The sequence below is a fragment of the Pinus tabuliformis genome, chromosome 9 (assembly GCF_031772625.1).
Source record: "Pinus tabuliformis cultivar Carrire ecotype Pingquan chromosome 9, CPIR1, whole genome shotgun sequence".
Lineage (NCBI taxonomy): Eukaryota > Viridiplantae > Streptophyta > Pinopsida > Pinales > Pinaceae > Pinus > Pinus tabuliformis.
Window position 1 is genome coordinate 1,569,983,173 of NC_142307.1, and position 19,024 is coordinate 1,570,002,196.

Here is a 19,024-nt window from a genome sequence, read left to right on the forward strand (position 1 = left end):
AGTTACGACTATTCTGAGGACTGGGACCTGTGCTCTGATACCATGTCAGGCCAGGGTAACTCCAAAATAGACAGAAGAAAACTGACTACATAATTCATTAGATAACTATCATTTATATACAGAAATGGAACGGATCAGTTCATCTTCTTGATGACTGTTCGCGTTCCAGTTCACCCAACCGTTGAAGATTAGGTGTGAACAGGGATATAAATTGATAAAACATTAAAATATAGTTATAATAAATATAAATATAGTTCGAGTATATTTAATGATTTAGAATATATATTTTTATAAAAATTATAATTTCATGTTAAAGAGTGTATGTGTGTATATATATTACAAAATAAAAAGTTATTTTTTTATGGGGTGATTGATTAAGTTAATGATGATATTGAGGTAACACTTGGACATTCATGAATACTACATGGCTAAAGGCACGAGGGTCGGCCTCTCTATTCTCTCAATGCACCTTGTGTACGGGAAATGGTAATGTAGCTTGTGTGAGACCTCAATCAGTCTTGAAACTCATTGGAGGTGGCATCCGTCGACGATTTATGGAGGGTGGCGAGGTTTGCTATCAGACATTATGGGTTTGGTCTTGTTATGGTAAATGTAGTCTTGAGCTTTGAGCAAGAGAGATTGTTTCTGAGGGCAACCTGTCTCGAAGAGGTGGTGTCTTCGTCGTCAGCGTCCCCTCCTCCACTTATGGGTGTGCATTCTTGTTAATTGTCAGTATGGTATTCGGTTTATGGTCATCACGCACAGGGAAGGATTTGGCCAAGTTCTAGCTCTAGTTTTGTTTTGTTGGTCTTATTGGGGTCTAGTAGCATCCCCCTCGCGCTGGAGCGAAATTTGGTTCGCTGCCTTTAGTGGTCCCCTCTCGGGGTCGCCCAAGGTCAAGCGATGTCTGTGGAGCATGTGTGCTAGATTTTGGGTGGTTTTGTTAGCGGGGATCCTATTTAGGGAGAGGAACTGTGAATTGTAGAGTTAGGTCCTCATTGTTGGGTTGGAATTGTGGTTCTTTACATTCATCCTCAATTGGTTGGTTGTGGTCCTACCAATAGATGTGGGGCGTTTCTCCTTGATGACAGTTGAGGTTCGTGAAGTCACCTATTGGTCAGCTTCAACTCATCCCAGCAGTGTAGGGTTGGTCATAATACATCTGACTTCCTGTTTTGCTCGTTCCTCTTCATAACTTAAGTCCAATTCAGGCAACTCGGGGGCCTGTGTGTCCCTCTCGCAGATGGAAATGGCAACTAGTAGCTCTGGGCGGGGTGGTATTATTGTAGGTCACTCGGGACGAGTGGTCTCTGGTGGTCGCGGTGGCAACAGGGCCGGTCGTTCTGGTCGGGTGGATTCTGAGGCATGTGGTTGTCGTTGTCATGGTGGCTCGATGGTTGGTTGTGGGAGTTGCACCCCACGAAGCCAACAATAGGGTGGGACGATTCGTCGCAACGGTTCAGGGTAACAAGGGAAGGCGCGTAATTTAGGACGCGGTCAAAGACAAGATTGGTGTTTAGAGTACTGTTGAGATTTGATTCAGTTGATACTTGAACACTTGGAAACCTCGAAGCGGGTGAGGTGAGAGGAGCATGCAGAGCTCATTGCCACTTTGAATAAAATGCACTACTTTCAGTGCCTTGTCCAAGAGTGTGCATTGGTGGTCTGGCGAGGCCAGAATATATTATTTGAGAAAGTAGAGAAGTTGGAGGCTTGGATGGCCCACTTCGAAGAACATGTTCAATTCTCCTTTTGTCCTCCTCCTCCTCCAAGAACAACTCTGGACAACCCAACCTCCATCACTTCTAATGACTAGCATGGTTACAGGTGTTTACTGGTGCTTTTAGCCTCCTAAGTTGTGGAGTGTGTCTTTAGATGTTTTTTTGCTTCTTTGTCATATGCAGATCGTGGTAGTCAACAAATCTAGTTGGAGTGAGACTGCCTGCATTTTGCTATTGTTGTACCTTTTTTTGGAAGAATGAATAGAATCTTGATTTAAAAAAAAATAAACCAGTAGTGGGGACAGTCGAGTCATGCAAGTTGATTCATCATTGTTATTCAAGGAAAATCACATCACCTAGAATTAGTGGTTAGTGATCCTTAAGGGGGCAAGCTTTCACTCCTGTTAAATGTCTCTAGTCCTTATAGTTAACAATAAGAAAATGGGCTCTTAGCCAAGCAAAAGAATTTTTAAATCATACTCCAACCCAACAAGCAAAAAGTTCTTACATATTAATTTGGTAATTTTAAAATCAGAATTTTCTTTTTTCTTTTTAATGAAAAAATATATTTATATTCCATACAAAGAATAAGATTTTGTTCTCCAGATTTATTAAAATAACAAAACTAAAAACCATAACAAAAAAATTAAGTAATATAAATTCAACATGTACTGGTTGAACTAATGGAAATTATATCAACATTATTTATTATTATTATTAATAATTTAAAATATTTTATTTTTAAAATACTATTATAATATTACAACTAAATTGTATAAATTTTATTATTTTCAAAATATATAAATATATATATATATATATATATATATATATATATATATAGTGATAAAAACAAAAATATCGTTCACTTTTTGTGTCACTCATTTAGAATATTTTATTTTTAAAATAATATTATAATAAATTTTATAATTTTCATAATATTAAATTTTATATATATGATAATACTGATAAAAACAAAAATATTATTCACTTTGAGTGTCACTAGTATTTAATGGATAGTTTAATGTTTTAAAAATATAATTTAAGCAATTAAAATTGTGATTTAACTAACCATTATGTTAAAAGATTTTAATGATATTATTAAAATTAGTGTAAATTTATTTTAATTATGTTGATAGACATGTTTATTTTAAAATAGGGCTTCGAGAATTTTAATTAACTTATCAATAATTATTAGGTAGATGGTAGGGATTTAATCGTCATCGAATATTTTAAAATATTCTTAATAGTATATACAAATCAAAGATTAAGATTTATTTTTGAAGTAATTATGTCTTTTTTTCCTTTTTAATTACATTTAGTAATTAAAAAATGACATATGAACAAGTGTCATGTAAAAATAAGCTATGGTTTATACTATCGACAAGTCATCATATTGGCTCATGATATTATAACAAAGCATATTTATAGATTAAAAATCTCATGATAAAGTTAAGATGAATCTTCATGGTTAAGAATCTTGTTGCATCATTTTTTAATATATATATATATATATAATTTAGTTCATTCTTATGAGTATTTAAATTTTAAGAACTTGAGATGTATGATAAAGGCAGTGTTTTGATGTTTGTGGTTAATTTATATGCACTAAAATATTATTTATGATCTTGTTCAAATTAAAATGTTATATTGATTTGTTTTTGTTATTAATATTTTTCTTTGTCAACTGTGTATTGAATATGGAAGGAACTACACATTTTCCTCCTACCATGAATTAGAAACAAGCATAGATCCATCTTAAATACGGAATCGGGAGAGATCCAATTTCTTCACTTGCAAATTTTTTTACGAGTCGACATTATTTAAATTTTTTATATAGTTATTTATTTTTAATTTTAATTTTATTTTGACCTACATGAGCAAAATTTCAACTTTGATGAACGGATAGGGTTACACATCATACTCGGTTGTAGAATAAGCCTCTCCACTCAAACACCTATGAATGAAAGAAAAATCTCTCTCTTTACTTTTATATATACAAAAAGAATTGATATTGAAATATTTTATTTATGATAAACACTTTATCTTTTAGTTATTTATATTTTTTAATTGTCACCTATCAATTTCATATTAAAAATAAAATAAATTATACATTTCTCGCATATATGTGTATATATGTATAACATGTAAGAGACTTGAAATGACTTAGAATTTATATAATTATTTCTGTTTTTTGTGTTTTATCAATTGACTCGGCATTATATCTTTTTAATAAATAAATAAAATCTATTTAACATTTCATTACAAAATCTCTTCCATATTGTTTTGGAAATCTCCTCACAACACCCCACCAAAAAAAATACTAAACAATAAAATATTTAAATTTATCTTTTAAGCAATAAAATTATATATTATAAAACAAGTCACTTATTTGAATGCCTTTAAAATGTCACTTATGTGAATGCATTTATAATATATAAATTCAAAATAGAAAATTAAAATATTTAAGATATATTTTAATAAGATTTTTGTTATTAGCTCTTGTCAAAATGACTCTAGCGTTGGATTTGTGTATTGACCAGTATTAATTTAGCATTGACCAATATAACTTATAATACTTAATTTTGAAAAAATAAATAATTATTTTTCAATATTATTAAAAAATAATTTTCCAAACATTTAATTGGACCATAATTTGAAGGTCTTTGCACAATATAATGTTATCTAGATAACTACATCACATATTTTATGGTTGCAATATTCATACATGATTTTTATACATTTGTGTACAATAATTTTTTGTTCTTAAGCTTGGCATAAAACCATCCAAAAATAAAATCCTTAAAATTATCTCATACTCACTTGATTCCCACTATAATTTAAGTTTTTGCGTAAAAAAGAGTAAAAATAAGATATAAATAAATATACTTACTAAGAGTTCTTTACTACCCACTCAAATTTATGCAAAATTTTATGCTTAAACAAACAATTAATTTATCAATTTCAGATCTCAAATTATTAAAAACAAAGCAATAAAATTCCATTTATCCATTAACCATGGTTAAATTTAAAATGATCCATACAAATCATAATTTTTTATAAATTTTTCCTAAAACATTATTTCTTAAAAAAACACTTATTTAAACTTCTTAATAAAATAATTACTTATACATTACCACTAACCTAAATACGCTGCAGCACTTCTTAATAAAATAGTTATTTATACATTACCACTAACAGCAATCTGATCTAAGTACATTACCACTAACAGCAATCTGATCTCTACTTAATCCTAAAAATGACAAATTTTCGGACAAGAAAAAGTAACTTACAATGTAGCTTGACACTGTTTCTGCACCAACGTTACAATGTAGCTTGACACTGTTTCTGCACCAACGAAGCTATGTCCTACGTACGAAGGCCGCCGTTGATTAGTGTATAAATATTTTCTTCAAATATTTTCATAGCCTCCGACGGCAAACAAACAGGAACTCTGATTCCTTCACAGTCGTTCTTTGAGGCCCTCATCAAAGACGAAAGGTTGGGTACCGGGGAAGAAGCAGGACACACATACACTGCTTTTCCCCACCCGAAGTCGGCATTTGCGCAAGCCCCTACAATATCGGAAATATCCGAAATGATGTAACAACCGCGCGGTGGGCTGAGTGGACGCCCATTCACCTCCGCCAAATCAACCGTGGATCGCACGTATTCTTCGTCCACCATTTTCTTCCCTTCGTTAATCAATTTCACAGCGAAAGACAATGGCTGGTCAATCAGATCTCCGGCTCTTGCTATAGCGTGGCCGCATGCTACTACATTTCCATAGTACCCCGTGGGAAGACGCGGTCGAAATCGAGAACGGGCGTTCACGGAAAACAATAATGCCGAGTCTTGGTGGGCAGGGATATTGAGAGCCTTTACTCTCGATTGCCACAAGCAACCCGCTATTACTTCGAATGTGGTGCAGTGCCTTACCTCCTTTGCCTGCCGTTTCAAAGCTCCAATTTCTTCTGGACCAAAATAGAACCATTTTGAGCTCATTCCGTCTCCTGCACGCACTGGCACCACTGATTTTCGATATTTGTCAACAAAATCATAATATAAACGGCCGATAGCAGGGGATTTCACGGTAGGCTGCGCTCTGGGTCGAAGGATTTCTCTTTTCCAAACGGGAGGAACCGTGGGTGTTGCTGCTCCTCTGGCTATTTCACTCAGACCCATCACAAACTGGGCGATTCCAACGCCATCAGCGATGCAATGGCTGAAATGCAAACCTAATATGAAGCCACCACATTTTAGACGCGTTACCTGTGAAAGATTCAAACATAAAAGTTACCAAAACCATAGTTACTAAAGTTAAGGAATCGAAACGAAAATATTTAAGTCTCTTAAATCTTATTGGAGAAATATTTGGGAAATAATTGGGAGTATATATTATAAAAAAATCGAAAATTTTGAAATGGAAAAGAAAAATTAGGATATTTTCAAAATTGATTTTTTTAAAAGAAAAATTAGGATATTTTCAAAATTGATTTTTTTATTTATTAAATTGAGAAGCTTTTGATTACAAACAAATTTAAGATTAAAAGTGCAGTTCCTTATGCTATTTTGTTAAGTGAAATAGGGATTGATCCTATTGAAGCAATTGCTATGATGCGAGTCATAAGGTATTTAAAAAAAAATGAGCGAATGGAAAAGGGTAGACGGCCTAAGGTTGTCTTTAAAGATAGATTGTGCAAGAGCAAAAAAACAGGTATTTAAAAAAAAATGAGCAAATGGAAAAGGGTAGACGGCCTAAGGTTGTCTTTAAAGATAGATTGTGCAAGAGCAAAAAACCTTGGATGTAGCAAAATAACAAATGGTTTAGTAAATGGGGTATTTGCGATTGTGCAAGAGCAAAAAACCTTGGATGTAGCAAAATAACAAATGGTTTAGTAAATGGGGTATTTGCTTGAATGCGTGTCCAGCAAAGAGATAATAACTTTTGTTATGGAAAAGTTTCACAAGCGTACTTGGGATAAGGAGCTAGGAAGAAAGAAAAAGTACTATATTGAAGTGTTTAATCTCACTCATAGTCATCAACCAAAAGCATACATAGAAGTCAATATCTCTTGGAGAGCCAAAATTTTTATTGCTCAGTTAAGGACTAATTCTCATCGACTGTGTTGTGAAATAGGGCACTCAAAAAGGCTAAAGGAAGTGTGGGAGGAAAGAAAATGCATTTTTTGTTCTTCAGGAAAAGAGGAAACAGAAAAACATTTCACTTTAGAATGTGAGGCCTTCAAAGACAACATGGAACTTGGGATAATCTATTTAGAGAGGGGTTTGTCCAGAAGTTGGGAGCATTTATTTTGAAGCTTTATAGAAAAAGGGCCTAATACATCAAGCAGATGAAGAAGCAATCTGTCCCATAGTTAATACATCAAGCAGATTGTGCAAACCTTTCTTCAAATTCTAGACACTAAAAAGAAAGTTCACAGGTGGATGGATTTTTAATTGTTTATTTATACCGTTATTTAAAAAAAAAATATGGGCCCACATTATTTAAATGTTTTGTATAGTTATTTAACTTTTTAAATTTTTTATTTTGATTTATATTTGATGATGGACCTATATCCTTACACATCATATTGGATTGTAAAATATGCCTCCGGAGAAAAAAATATATACACTTTCTCTAAAATTATTGAGAAACATAATCTATTTAAATTATTAATATTAAATAATAATAATAAAAAATAATAATATCAATAACACAATTTCAAAACTAAAAATGTAAGAAATAAGATCATAATATTAAAAATAGCTCCAAATAATTTCCATATACCAAAAATTTATGTTTTAAGTATTAAATAGATTCTCATAAACCTGAATAATATTAAGGTCGTTTATAGTAATCAAATTTAAATTAAAATTGAAATCAACAAATTAACCATTTTTATTGTTCTCCATTAAAAATGGAATTGGCTAATCAAATCCCATTGTTTCATAGTAGACGGGAACGTGGTAATTGCTATCTTTAAAAAACAATGTTTTGCCAAAAAAATGTAGAGGACTTTTACAACTGTAGTTTTTTCAAGCATTTTTTTTAACGTTTGAAGAAAATTCACATAGGTAAAGATAACTAAAAAATCAAATCACTATAAAGAGAAAATTATTTTTAATATTCTAATTCATAAAGCAAGGGAAAAATGTATTTTAATATTCACAAAGGTAAAGATAACTAAAAAATCAAATCACCACAAAGAAGAAAATTATTTTTGATATTCTAATGCATAAACCAAAGAAAAAATGTATTTTAATATTCACAGAGGTGAAGATAACTAAAAAATCAAATCACCACAAAAAAGAAAATTATTTTTGATATTCTAATTCATAAACCAAAGAAAAAATGTATTTTAATATATGTATTTTAATATTCACAGAGCTAAAGATAACAAAAAAATCAAATCACCACAAATTTATATTTATTTATTTTTGTCAATTTGTCCATTAAAAAAAATTGATCACTATGATACTAAACAAATTGTCCATTAAAAAAAATTGATCACTATTTATTTATTTTTGTCAATTTGTCCATTAAAAAAATTTGAAAATCTTTATAATAGGTGGAGAGAGATCTCCCAAGTCTTCCAAGGAAACATCTGCGTCGACCTCTACAAAGAGAACCCCTTCACCGGTGCAATCAATGATAAGCTTACCTTTACCTTTATGGGCATTTCTTAATCTGCCAGCAAATGGATAGTAAACAAATTATCACAGCTTATGGACTTGCAATTATTAGTACTCGTTTTTCTTTAAGGTTATTCTTGCAGATTGTTCAACCCACAATAATATACTAGTAATTTTTCAATAATATTCTTGCGTGTTATTCAATCACACAAAATTTCACATATCAAATTTAATATATATATATATATATATATATATAATTTTATTTAATTAAAAAACAAACGAATTTAGTGCAATTATAAATGCATTAACGGGAGATCTTTATAATCGTAGATAAGCTTACCTTTACCTTTATAATCCACCAGAATCTTGGCCAGAGCCTCTCCAATAACTTCGACTGGATCCTGATCATTCTTGCCATTACTATTCATGGAGATTTCAGGGCGTACTGGTGGATAAAAGAAGAGTGTATCGACATAAACTCTTGATGAAAATGAATCGTCCAAGTTGGTAAGATAAAGAGGCTGGGTGGGAGTCGGCCGGTTGGGCGTAACCAGGAGAGGTGGCCGTCTAGTGATTGTGAAATTGCGGGGAGATTCCTTGAGGAGACGAGGAAGCGGAGCTGGCGGCGAAGGCGGCGGCCCCGCTTGTCTGGCCACCGCCCAAACCAATCCCATTCCCAAAACCGCCATCTAAACACAACAGTTGCAGAGATGGCCAGAGATCTCAGAGAGCAGTAGCGTGTTATGGTGATCTCAGGAGCACTAATTTATAAATGGTTGGATTGGTTGTAATCATTTAGTTATAATACAGAGTTAAATAGTAAATTAATTAATTGTTTGTAAATTGTTATTCATAGGGGTAGCTTTAATAGCTGTTATCAATATTTTTGGAGTTATAGCTTTATTAATGCTCTGGATTGTATATATATGTTAACTTTGGAAGTTTCTGATATTTTTGGAGTTATAGCATATGTTGTTGTATATATAACTTTTAGATTTTGGATCAGTACCTTATATGTCAATCATTAGATTTTGGTTAAATTTTGTGTGATGTTTGGGAAATTTTTAATTTTAAGACCATAAATGATGGCTCAACCAAGTAACATGATAGATGTACATGTTTTATATTACATGATGTATATGTTAGTTTTTATTATGATTTACATAATGTATTATATGAGGTTTTGTTAGTTTTTTATATATATTATATGAGGCTTAATATTAGTTGTTATTCATTGTTCAGATAATGTATTATATAAGTTTTTGTTAATTTTTTATTATGAATATAAAAGCAAATTTTATTACTAAATTTTGTGTGATGTTTAGAAAATTTTCTAATTTTAATTTGACCATAAATGATGGTTCAACCAAGTAACATGATAGATGTACATGTTTTATATTACATGAGGTTTGATATTAATTTTTATCTATCATTTAAATAATGTATTATATAATTTTTTTGTCAATTTTTTATTATGAATATAAAAGAAAAAAAATTTACTATAAATTTTGTACAATATTTAGGAAATTTTTTAATTTTAATTCAATCATAAATGATGCCTTAAGCAAGGAACATGATAGATGTATATATTTTATATTACTTCAGAAATATCAAACATATTCAATTATGTTCAATTTTATGGTCAAACTAACCTATGATTTGGTGCAATTATGTACAATTGTTATTTATGCAATTCCAAAGATTTTATAAATCATGCCCAACCATTCTTGAAAAGTGAGTATCTTGGTCAAAACCATTAACTATAATGTATTTTGAAGAGGAACAATCAATCTCAACTTACAACATGATGACTTGGAGAGAAAGATGACCTTATAAATAATAAAAACATATTTGAACCCACTTCTAAATAGTTGTTTGGATCATATATTTTTAAAAAAATCATAACTTTTGGATAAGTAAGAAGGAGGATGGAGTCTCCCTTCTACACCCTAACACTTGAAAGGCCCAAACCCAATTGCATCCATATTAAAGTATGAATGTATCAAACACATTATAGCCTTGGTAACCACACATTTGAGATTCTATACACAACCATGAAATAGATCCATTTTCTAGTCAAGCCCAGAAATAAATAGATCTACTTTATAAAACCTAACACTAACACTAAAGAAAATAAATAAAAACTATGAAAAACAAAACAAAAAGTTATTTAACCCATACAAACAAGAAAATAAGTTCTATTATTTATATTGGAAAACTAAAAAACCCTTCAATTTGATTACTCTATCCTCATAAGTTAGTGTTTTATATAGCATTCCAATGGCTCATGGGTGTGGGCATGCCAGACAAGTCTCAACCTTGAAGCTTCAAGCTTTATTGTTCAAAACTTAGATTCAAGTGTGCACAATGCAGAATTACATGATGTAAGTGGAGATGGAGATAGGATTTTTCTAACAAGTCCAAAGACCCACTATGGGTGAGTTTATGCTTATCTTGGAATCTCAAACTATGGGTTTGTGACTTTTAAGAGTCTCATCGAGGTCTTCATATCGTGAGTGCTACATAGTTTGATGTTTATCTTGAAATCTTTGTTGGCTTCTTTTATTTTCTGTCATCTTATTTGGAATTTACTTATATGTATGTAAATTTTTAAATCTTTGATTTGTTGACTTCTTTTATTTTTACAATCTTATTTAGAATTTATTTACATATATACATTTTTAACTCACTGAAAATTTTAAAAATTAAATAAACAATATCAATAAATTGAAAGTTTTAAAAATTAAATAAACAATATCAATAAAATAAAAATATTAAAACAGTTAATATTTAATGGTTATATATATATATATATATATAATTAAATTTTAAACAGTTAATATTTAATGGTTATATATATATATATATATATATATATAATTTAATTTAATTTAATTTAATTTAAGTTCTATTTAAAATTAAATTTAAAATATTTTTCAACTATAATTGTAACTATACAACATTAATAATACTAGATATATAATGTTCACCGTAACAACTCACCTTCCACCTTCGGCACATTAATAAAAAGCTGCTAAATGCTGTTAGCCTGACAACTTCCCTCCACCCTCATGAATGAATCTTTTCATTGCAACACAGACCACGATGTTCTGATTGTTCACCCGCTATCTTTCCAGGAAATGCAAATATTTATTTTGAGGCTACTCAGTTGGTAAAACACATAAAATTCTAATGAATCCATGAACGGAATGGAGAACAAAAACTTTGTAATACGATATGATGATATAAAATGTCTTTGTTTTATCCACTAAGAGTTAGGAGAAGGCACTAAATCTCCATAAAACTTCATTACCGGTTCATCTTGCAAGTGGGTTACACGCTTTTGGTAAGGTTGGTATGTATTTAAAGTTTGGTGCATTATGCCTTTCATGAAAGTTTGTGTGGGGTTAAAATTGATTGATATATATTTAAGATGTATTCCATATAGGTTATGAGTTAGGATGCTTTTTTTCAAACTATAAATACTTATTGTCAAGTGGGTGTAGTTGGGGTGGGACTCAGAGCTATTATTATTATTTTTTTTTCAAAGTTCTAGTTATATTAATATGCTTGTTTTTCGGATCATTTTTATATGAAAGATAATTTGTTTATTTTATGAGTAGGTTTTCAATAGATGTAACTAGTATTGATGTCTCATACAATTATATATATGTGTGTGTGTTTTTTAAATTACAAATGATATTATTTTAAATTTTATTTATATTTAATATATTTTATAATTAACATAATTATTGGGTCAATACCATAGTCTACTAATACTATATGTTCAAAATACAAAAACTCAAGTTCATATGACACATGTTCATATGACATTTTTTTTAATTAATCAATTTAATTAAAAGGGAAGAAATGGCATAACTAATTTGGAGATAAATATCAACATTTGATCTTTAACTGTGACTAATAATATTTTAAAATATATCATGGAGGTTAAATCCCTACCATCCACTTAATAATTATTGATAATTAAATTAAAATTCTAGAAATTGTTGAACAATGTGTTGTCATTAATGTCAAAGTTGTGGGAGTCCTAAGTGGATACATGCACATGTTAAGAGGAAAGGACTCAAACCATAGAAGAAGAGCAGAGGCGCAAGGTCAAATACCAAAGAAACAAGGTTGAGTAGCATGAAGGTATGATGAAAGGCAAGTAACCAGAAGACAATTGGACGCACAAGGAAAATCCTTGGATCAACGCATCTTGGATGAGTGCAAGGAAACTTGGATTAGTCTATCAATGTGTCTTGGATTAGCATAGCATGGATTAGATCAGTTTCTCTTATTCATTTCAGGGGGTTCTAACATGCTCGAAGCTTAACCGAATGGGAGGTAGAAAATGACATCAGGGAGTAAACCGCTAAGGGCAAGTGATATATGATGAAGGAATTCACCCCCAAGGAAATTGATTAAGGTAATACAAAACTAGCTGAGGGTGATCTAGAAATGGTAAGGCCAGGTGCAACAAATGGACCTCACACCAACTAATAGAGCATCAAAGGAGCATCCCACAAATCAAAGGTGTTATGGTCTATCATCAATTAATGAATGAAAAAGTTTCCATCAAGTATCCGTCCATCTATCAAACGCTCAGCTTTCGAACGCTGAGTATATATTTGATATCTGATATGGTAAGCCTCCAGTCACAAGTATCGATCATGAGGCACTTAAGGATCAACACCTAAGAGCTAAGCACCCCTGGAACAATGTATATCGGAAGTTTTTTGATACAAAGGCTCATATGATTTTCCAAAAACCCAATATGGTTGGCACTCATTTAAACCTCTAGTCACAAAGCGTTAAGGTATAGTGTTTAAGGGCTAAGGTCCCCTAAGCTCTCACATCATCAGGCATATATGCAAGCTCTTCATCTTTCTAATTTCTTTGATATTCGATATAGGAGCCTCTAATCATGCTCCTAGCCATAATGGAGTTAAGGTATAGTGACTAAGCGCTAAGAGCCTTCAGGCCCCTGAACTATTAGGCGTGTTGGAAATTTTGTCAATACAAAAGTCACAAAGTTTCCCTAATATCTGATGTCCCAATGCACGAGACATGCAAACTAGACCAATGACAGAGAAATGATGTGGTGTGTCAAGTGGAGTAGGTGACATGGAAGTGCTAGGTGGAGGACATGTATCACCCATATTTAGCATTTTTGGATTGTTGGTTGTGTAAAGGTAAGTGACATGTGGCATGTGTTGACAATGCCACATGGAAGAGGACTCGCTAGCATTCATTATACGCCAAACTGTGATTGGTTGTCAGAAGAATGAGGTGGTAGGCTTAGTGGTACATGGAGCCCCAGAATCCTCAGGTAGTGTTTTGCTATCTAATCTCCCAATCACCCAATATCGTATGGCCCGCAGTCAAAGATCCTAGTCAAAAAGGGATGACATGTAGCACATGAGGAATTAGATCCCCTGGGCCTCCAGAATCCCAAGATATTGTTTTACAAGGGCAAGTTCAAAAAACTCCTAATAGCCCAAGATCACAACATGCGGTTCTAGCCACTTTTCTTACTTAACACCTGGGTTCTAAACGGTATATCCATAGGTGTTTTCTCTCGATTGTCTAATAGATTGATATCCATTGACTGTTGGGTTCAAGGGACATAAATTTTGTCATTTCCTAGCAACGAGTATTTCCCGGATTCCCCATAAAGTTAAAATTAGATGTCCAGGCCACACCAACCTGTAAACAGTGGTCAACCAATATTCAAATGTAAATAGCCAAAATTTAAGGCTTTCGCATCCACCAATGCAAAGGTGCATGGTCGTGTGCAATGGTTAGACCAAATGGAGCTTTAAAATAATAATAAAATATTTTCATAAGTATTAGAAGTGGTGCAAACCTAGGATCCATTGGAAAAAGTGCAAAGTTAGTTAAATTGGGGATGAAGGTAGCATCTATAAATTGAAAAGGCCTAGAGAGGCATTGGGATACAAGAGGTGCACAACAATGAGTATAAGCACAAGAGACGTTAGTGTGTCGTAACCACACAAAGAGAAGCTAATGCAGGATTTGTGGGCAAAGCACATAGATAAGAAAACAAAGGTTTGAGTGAGTGCTTTAACTAAGATATATATGAAGTATGTGAGATGCACACCAATCAAGAGATATCTATCCATTATGTGATATATGTACCCATCAAGAGAGATTTGTGTAGCACATGAGATGTGCGTCGGTCATGAGAGATTTGTGCAATGAACAGGGTGATGTTCCTGATGTAGAGTTGGTGTTGATGAGGTAGCTATAAATAATTGAAGAAGAGAAAAGTTGATATTATTGAGGTAGCTGCAAATAATTAAAGAAGAGTTAAGCTCAACAAGAATTTGTATTCATAGCCATGGAGACTCAATACATTGATTAAGAGAAATCAATTTCAGAGGAATAAGATGTTTATGGAGAGGTAGATATTGAGAGAAAACTTATTAGTGCATTAGAAGAAATAGAAAGACTCAAGAGAAAGAATAAACAACTGAAAGAGTTGTTGCAGAAATATGAAAAAGAAAAGAATCATGATCTTGATGAATCAATAGTGTCTCTCATGAAGTTATAGCTAGAAGAGGCAAACAAAGGATAATAAATGTTGCTAAGCCAACTTGAAGAAAACAAAGGACGTTATGAGAAAATAGAAGTTAGAATTATATCCTTGAGAAAGGATTTAGAAAAAGTCAATGATCAGAAAAATCAAAGTTTGAAGTATTGAAACCTTAGATGATATTCTCAGTTGCTAGAGATCTTGTTTTATTAAAACAGGTCTTGATTATCATGAAACTACTAAGGGAGTATCAAGCTCAATGATAACAAAAAAAATGCAACAAATAATCTAAAAGGCATGTTAATGTGCTCAAAGGATCTAGTAGCAATGCAAGCAAAATATTAAATGAAGCCAAGGATAAATAGAGACATGACCCCATAAACAATACAAGCAGATTGAGAAAAGAAGTAACAAATCAACAAAGATCTAAGTTTCCTCACAAAGACAGTTAGAAAGGGTTCAGAAGAAGGCCCTCCTCATCCATGTATCAAAATTAATTTTATGGCTATTTCTTTTCATTTCATAATTTTGGTCATAAGGAAATAGATTGCATAGCCTATGTAAGAAATTAATATATGAGGAATAGGAGAAAGGAATCATATAATAAGATCTCAAGGAATAGTTGTGTGAGAAACAATTTTTGAAGTTTTAATGAGAATGTTGTCAAAAATTACAATTCATTTTCCCCCTTATTAGATCATGTTGAATGTTTCAAGTGTAATAAGTCTAGGCACAAAACTCATGACTGTAGAAGAAATGCATTGAGGCATCTAAATCAAAGTAGAGAAGAAGACATTGTCAATAACAGAAATCAAAGAACAAAGGTATGTAGAAGGAAGTAATAAAATAAATAAGAACGTGGTCTATCTCTATGTGTTTAAAACAAAAGGAGCCAATGGTGTATAGATAGTGGATCTTTATGTCATATGATAGGAGATAAAAGCAAATTTCTCTCTCTAAAGGAAGTCAAAAGAGGTAGTGTCACTCTTAGAGATAATACATCAGCCAGAATATTGGGCAAAAAAATAGTTACCCTTGTTAATGAAAAAGCAACAACTCAAGGCATCCCATTTGTTAAAGGTTTAAAGCACAATATGCTAAGTATAATTGAAATAGTTGATAAATAACATGAGTTCACATTTTATTCTAAAGGTGGTAAAATAAGAAAGGAAGGATTTGGAAGATTGGTGGTAAAAGAAATTAGGAATTAAAACAATTTATATGTCCTTAATGAATGTAAGGGAAAAAATTATTGTATGAGAATGTTCTCTTTCATCTTATCAGTAAAAGATAAATATAAGAAAGAGTGAGAGACTATAGCACCTCAAACTACATTAAGAAAGGAACTTTAGAGAGTGAGTTGCAAGAGAAGAATGATGAAATGGAAAGTTTGAAGTATATGAATCAATAGTTCATGTGTAAAGAAAGTGAGGTGATTGGCAAGAAAATAAACTATTCGTAAATGCTTAAATAAACATCAAAGACCTAAGAATAAAGAATAAGCTAGTTGAAAAAGGAATTGAATATACAAAAGCTTGAATCATAAGCTCAAGGAGAGTGGTTCCTTTCTCATGTTATATCATAATAAGGGAGTTGCAAATAAGAATAAGCATTAGTTCAGGAGAGCATGTCTTTATAAAAAATGAGAAGTGCAGATGAGAAGAAGTGTGCGGTCAAGGGTAGCAACCCCTTCATGTCGAAGGGGAGTTAATTTGCAGGAAGAGAAGAAGGTGTAGAAAAAGGAGAAGTTGTAGACAAGGGGACAATCTCAAAAGGAGAAGACTTACAAAAAAGGAACAGTTGTATACAAGGACAACATTTGCAGTCAGAAAAAGAGAAGTTGCTGACAAGGGGAGTAACTAATTTGTGGTCAAATTAACTATATAAAAATGCAAACTTGCATACAAAATGAAGAATTATAACCAAATATAGAAGTTATAGACACAATGAAGAATTGCTAACAGTTAGACAAGGGAATTTTTATCAAGATAGACAGGGTGATACTCAATAGGTATAACACTTTGCCATTGATGTAAAAGGGGGAGATATTGCACATAAGGGGGTCCCTTTTTAATTCAACAACAGATCTCAAATTTCAGAGGTTTCCATCAATGACAAAGGAGGAGATTGTAGAAGAATTTGTTGCCATTGATTTCAAATTTAGATGGAGTCTTAAGTGGATACGTGCCAATGTTAAGAGGAAAGGGCTCAAGCCATAAAAGAAGAGAAGAGGTGCAAGTTCAAGTAGAAAAGAAGTGAGATTGAGTAGCATGAAGGCATGATGAGAGGAAATTAAGTAGAGAATATTCAAATGCACAAGGAAAATCCTTGGATCAACATATCAACACATCTTGGATCAACACAACTTAAACTAGATCGGTGACTCTTATTCGTTTCAAGGGGTCCCAACATGTTGAAAGCTTAATCGAAGAGGGGGTCCAAAATGACATCAAGGAAGTAAATAGTGAGGGAACATGGCATACAATGGACGAATTCACCCCCCCCCCCCCCCCCCCCAATAACCACCTGAGGTGATATGGAACTAGATGAAGGTCATGTGGCACTGGTGGGGCTAGGTGTAACAGGTGGATCTGATGCCAGCTGATAGAGCGTCCAAGTAGCAACCCACAAATCAAAGGTTTTATGGACCACCATTAGTTAACAAATAAAAAAGTTATTGTAAAGTGCCAATATGTCTATTGGACACTCAGCATATTGTAGTGTTTGTCAATACAAAATTTAACTAATTTCTTTGATATCTAATATGGTAAGCCTCCAATCATGGATCTCAATCACAAGCCACTTAAGGATTGGCACCCAAGAGCTAAGTGCCCTTGGAATAACATATATAAAAAAAAATTCAATAAAAAGGCTCAGCGGATTTTCCCGAAACCTAATATGGTTGTCACACAATCAAGCCCCTAGTCACAGAGTGCTAAGGTATAGCACCTAAGGGCACTTGGATCATCAAGTGTATAGTCATGTTCTTCATATTTCTGATTTCTCTTATATTTGATATGGGAGCCTTTGGTCATGAAGGAGCTAAGGTATAGAGACTAAGGATAAGAGCGCTCAGGCCCCCAAACCATTGGTCATGTAGGCAAGTTTGTTAATATCAAAGTCACAAAGTTTTCTCGATACTCGATATCCATATTATGCATGAGACATGCCAATAGGACCAATGACAGAGTAGTGATGTGGCATGCCAGGTGGAGTAGGTGATGTGGTAGTGCTAACTCGAGCAAATGATTCACCTCTATTTAGTGTTTTGGATGGCTAGTTGTGTAAAGGTAAGTGATACATGCCATGTGTTAGTAGTACCACATGGCAGAGGACTCATCAACACTCACCACGCATCGAACTATGATTGTTTGTTGGAAGAATGTGGTGGCAGGCTAAGTGGCCTTCAAAGCCCCAGAATCCTAGGGTGGTGTTTTTCTATCAAATCTCCTGATCACCTAATAATATATGGTCTGTAGTCACAGGTGGATGACATGCAGCACATGAGGAAATAACATCCCTGGGCCCCTAAGATCCCAAGATAATGTTTTACAAGGGAAAGTTTGAAAAAATTCCAATAGCTCAGGGTCACGACACATGGTTCTAGGCACTTGTTGACTTAACGCTTGGGTGCTCAATGGTATATACACAGGTGTTTGCTCCCAATTGATAGATATTTCTATATATGTCGGTTTATGGGTCTGAGGAACAAAAAAAGTTCTATATCCTAACATAATTGTCAACAAGTCTAAAGGAGATTACTTTGTAAGGGTTGATTAGTATTAAAAGTTTTCCTGGTATTTTTTGAGTTCTCGGTAAAGTTCAAATTTGAGGTCTGGGTCATACCAACCTAGTAATGGTGGTCAATAGATATTCAAATATAAACAACCAAAATTTGAGGATTTGGAATTCTCCAATGCAAAGGCATGTGGTCATCTGCAATGGTTGGATCAAAGGGAGCTTTAAAATAATAATAAAATCTTTTCATAAGCATTGGAAGAGGCACAAATCTGGGATTTGTTGGAAAAAGTGAAAAGTTAGTTAAATTGGGGATGAAGGAAGCATCTATAAATAGAAAATACCTAGAGAGGCATTTGGTCTT

General features: G+C 32.8%; 1 protein-coding gene across 1 annotated transcript; it reads right to left on the bottom strand.

The window, feature by feature from the left end:
- Window positions 1-4,771: 4,771 nt before the first annotated feature.
- On the bottom strand, window positions 4,772-9,049 carry LOC149154634 (benzyl alcohol O-benzoyltransferase-like). The gene is made up of 3 exons (XM_089444178.1): window positions 8,670-9,049; window positions 8,328-8,412; window positions 4,772-5,993 (listed from the first exon to the last, which is right to left on the bottom strand). Exons 1-3 carry the CDS (start codon window positions 9,047-9,049, stop codon window positions 5,091-5,093), a joined length of 1,368 nt encoding a protein of 455 aa, XP_089300304.1. The 3' UTR covers window positions 4,772-5,090.
- Window positions 9,050-19,024: the final 9,975 nt, after the last annotated feature.

Excerpts from the sequence above, each read along its gene's own strand:
- LOC149154634 (XM_089444178.1), bottom strand. The coding sequence starts at position 9,049 with ATGGCGGTTTTGGGAATGGGATTGGTTTGGGCGGTGGCCAGACAAGCG. Across the intron at positions 8,413-8,669 it reads TACGATTATAAAGATCTCCC|ATTAAGAAATGCCCATAAAG; the intron begins GTTAATGCATTT and ends ATTTGCTGGCAG. Across the intron at positions 5,994-8,327 it reads TTGTAGAGGTCGACGCAGAT|GTAACGCGTCTAAAATGTGG; the intron begins GTTTCCTTGGAA and ends AATCTTTCACAG.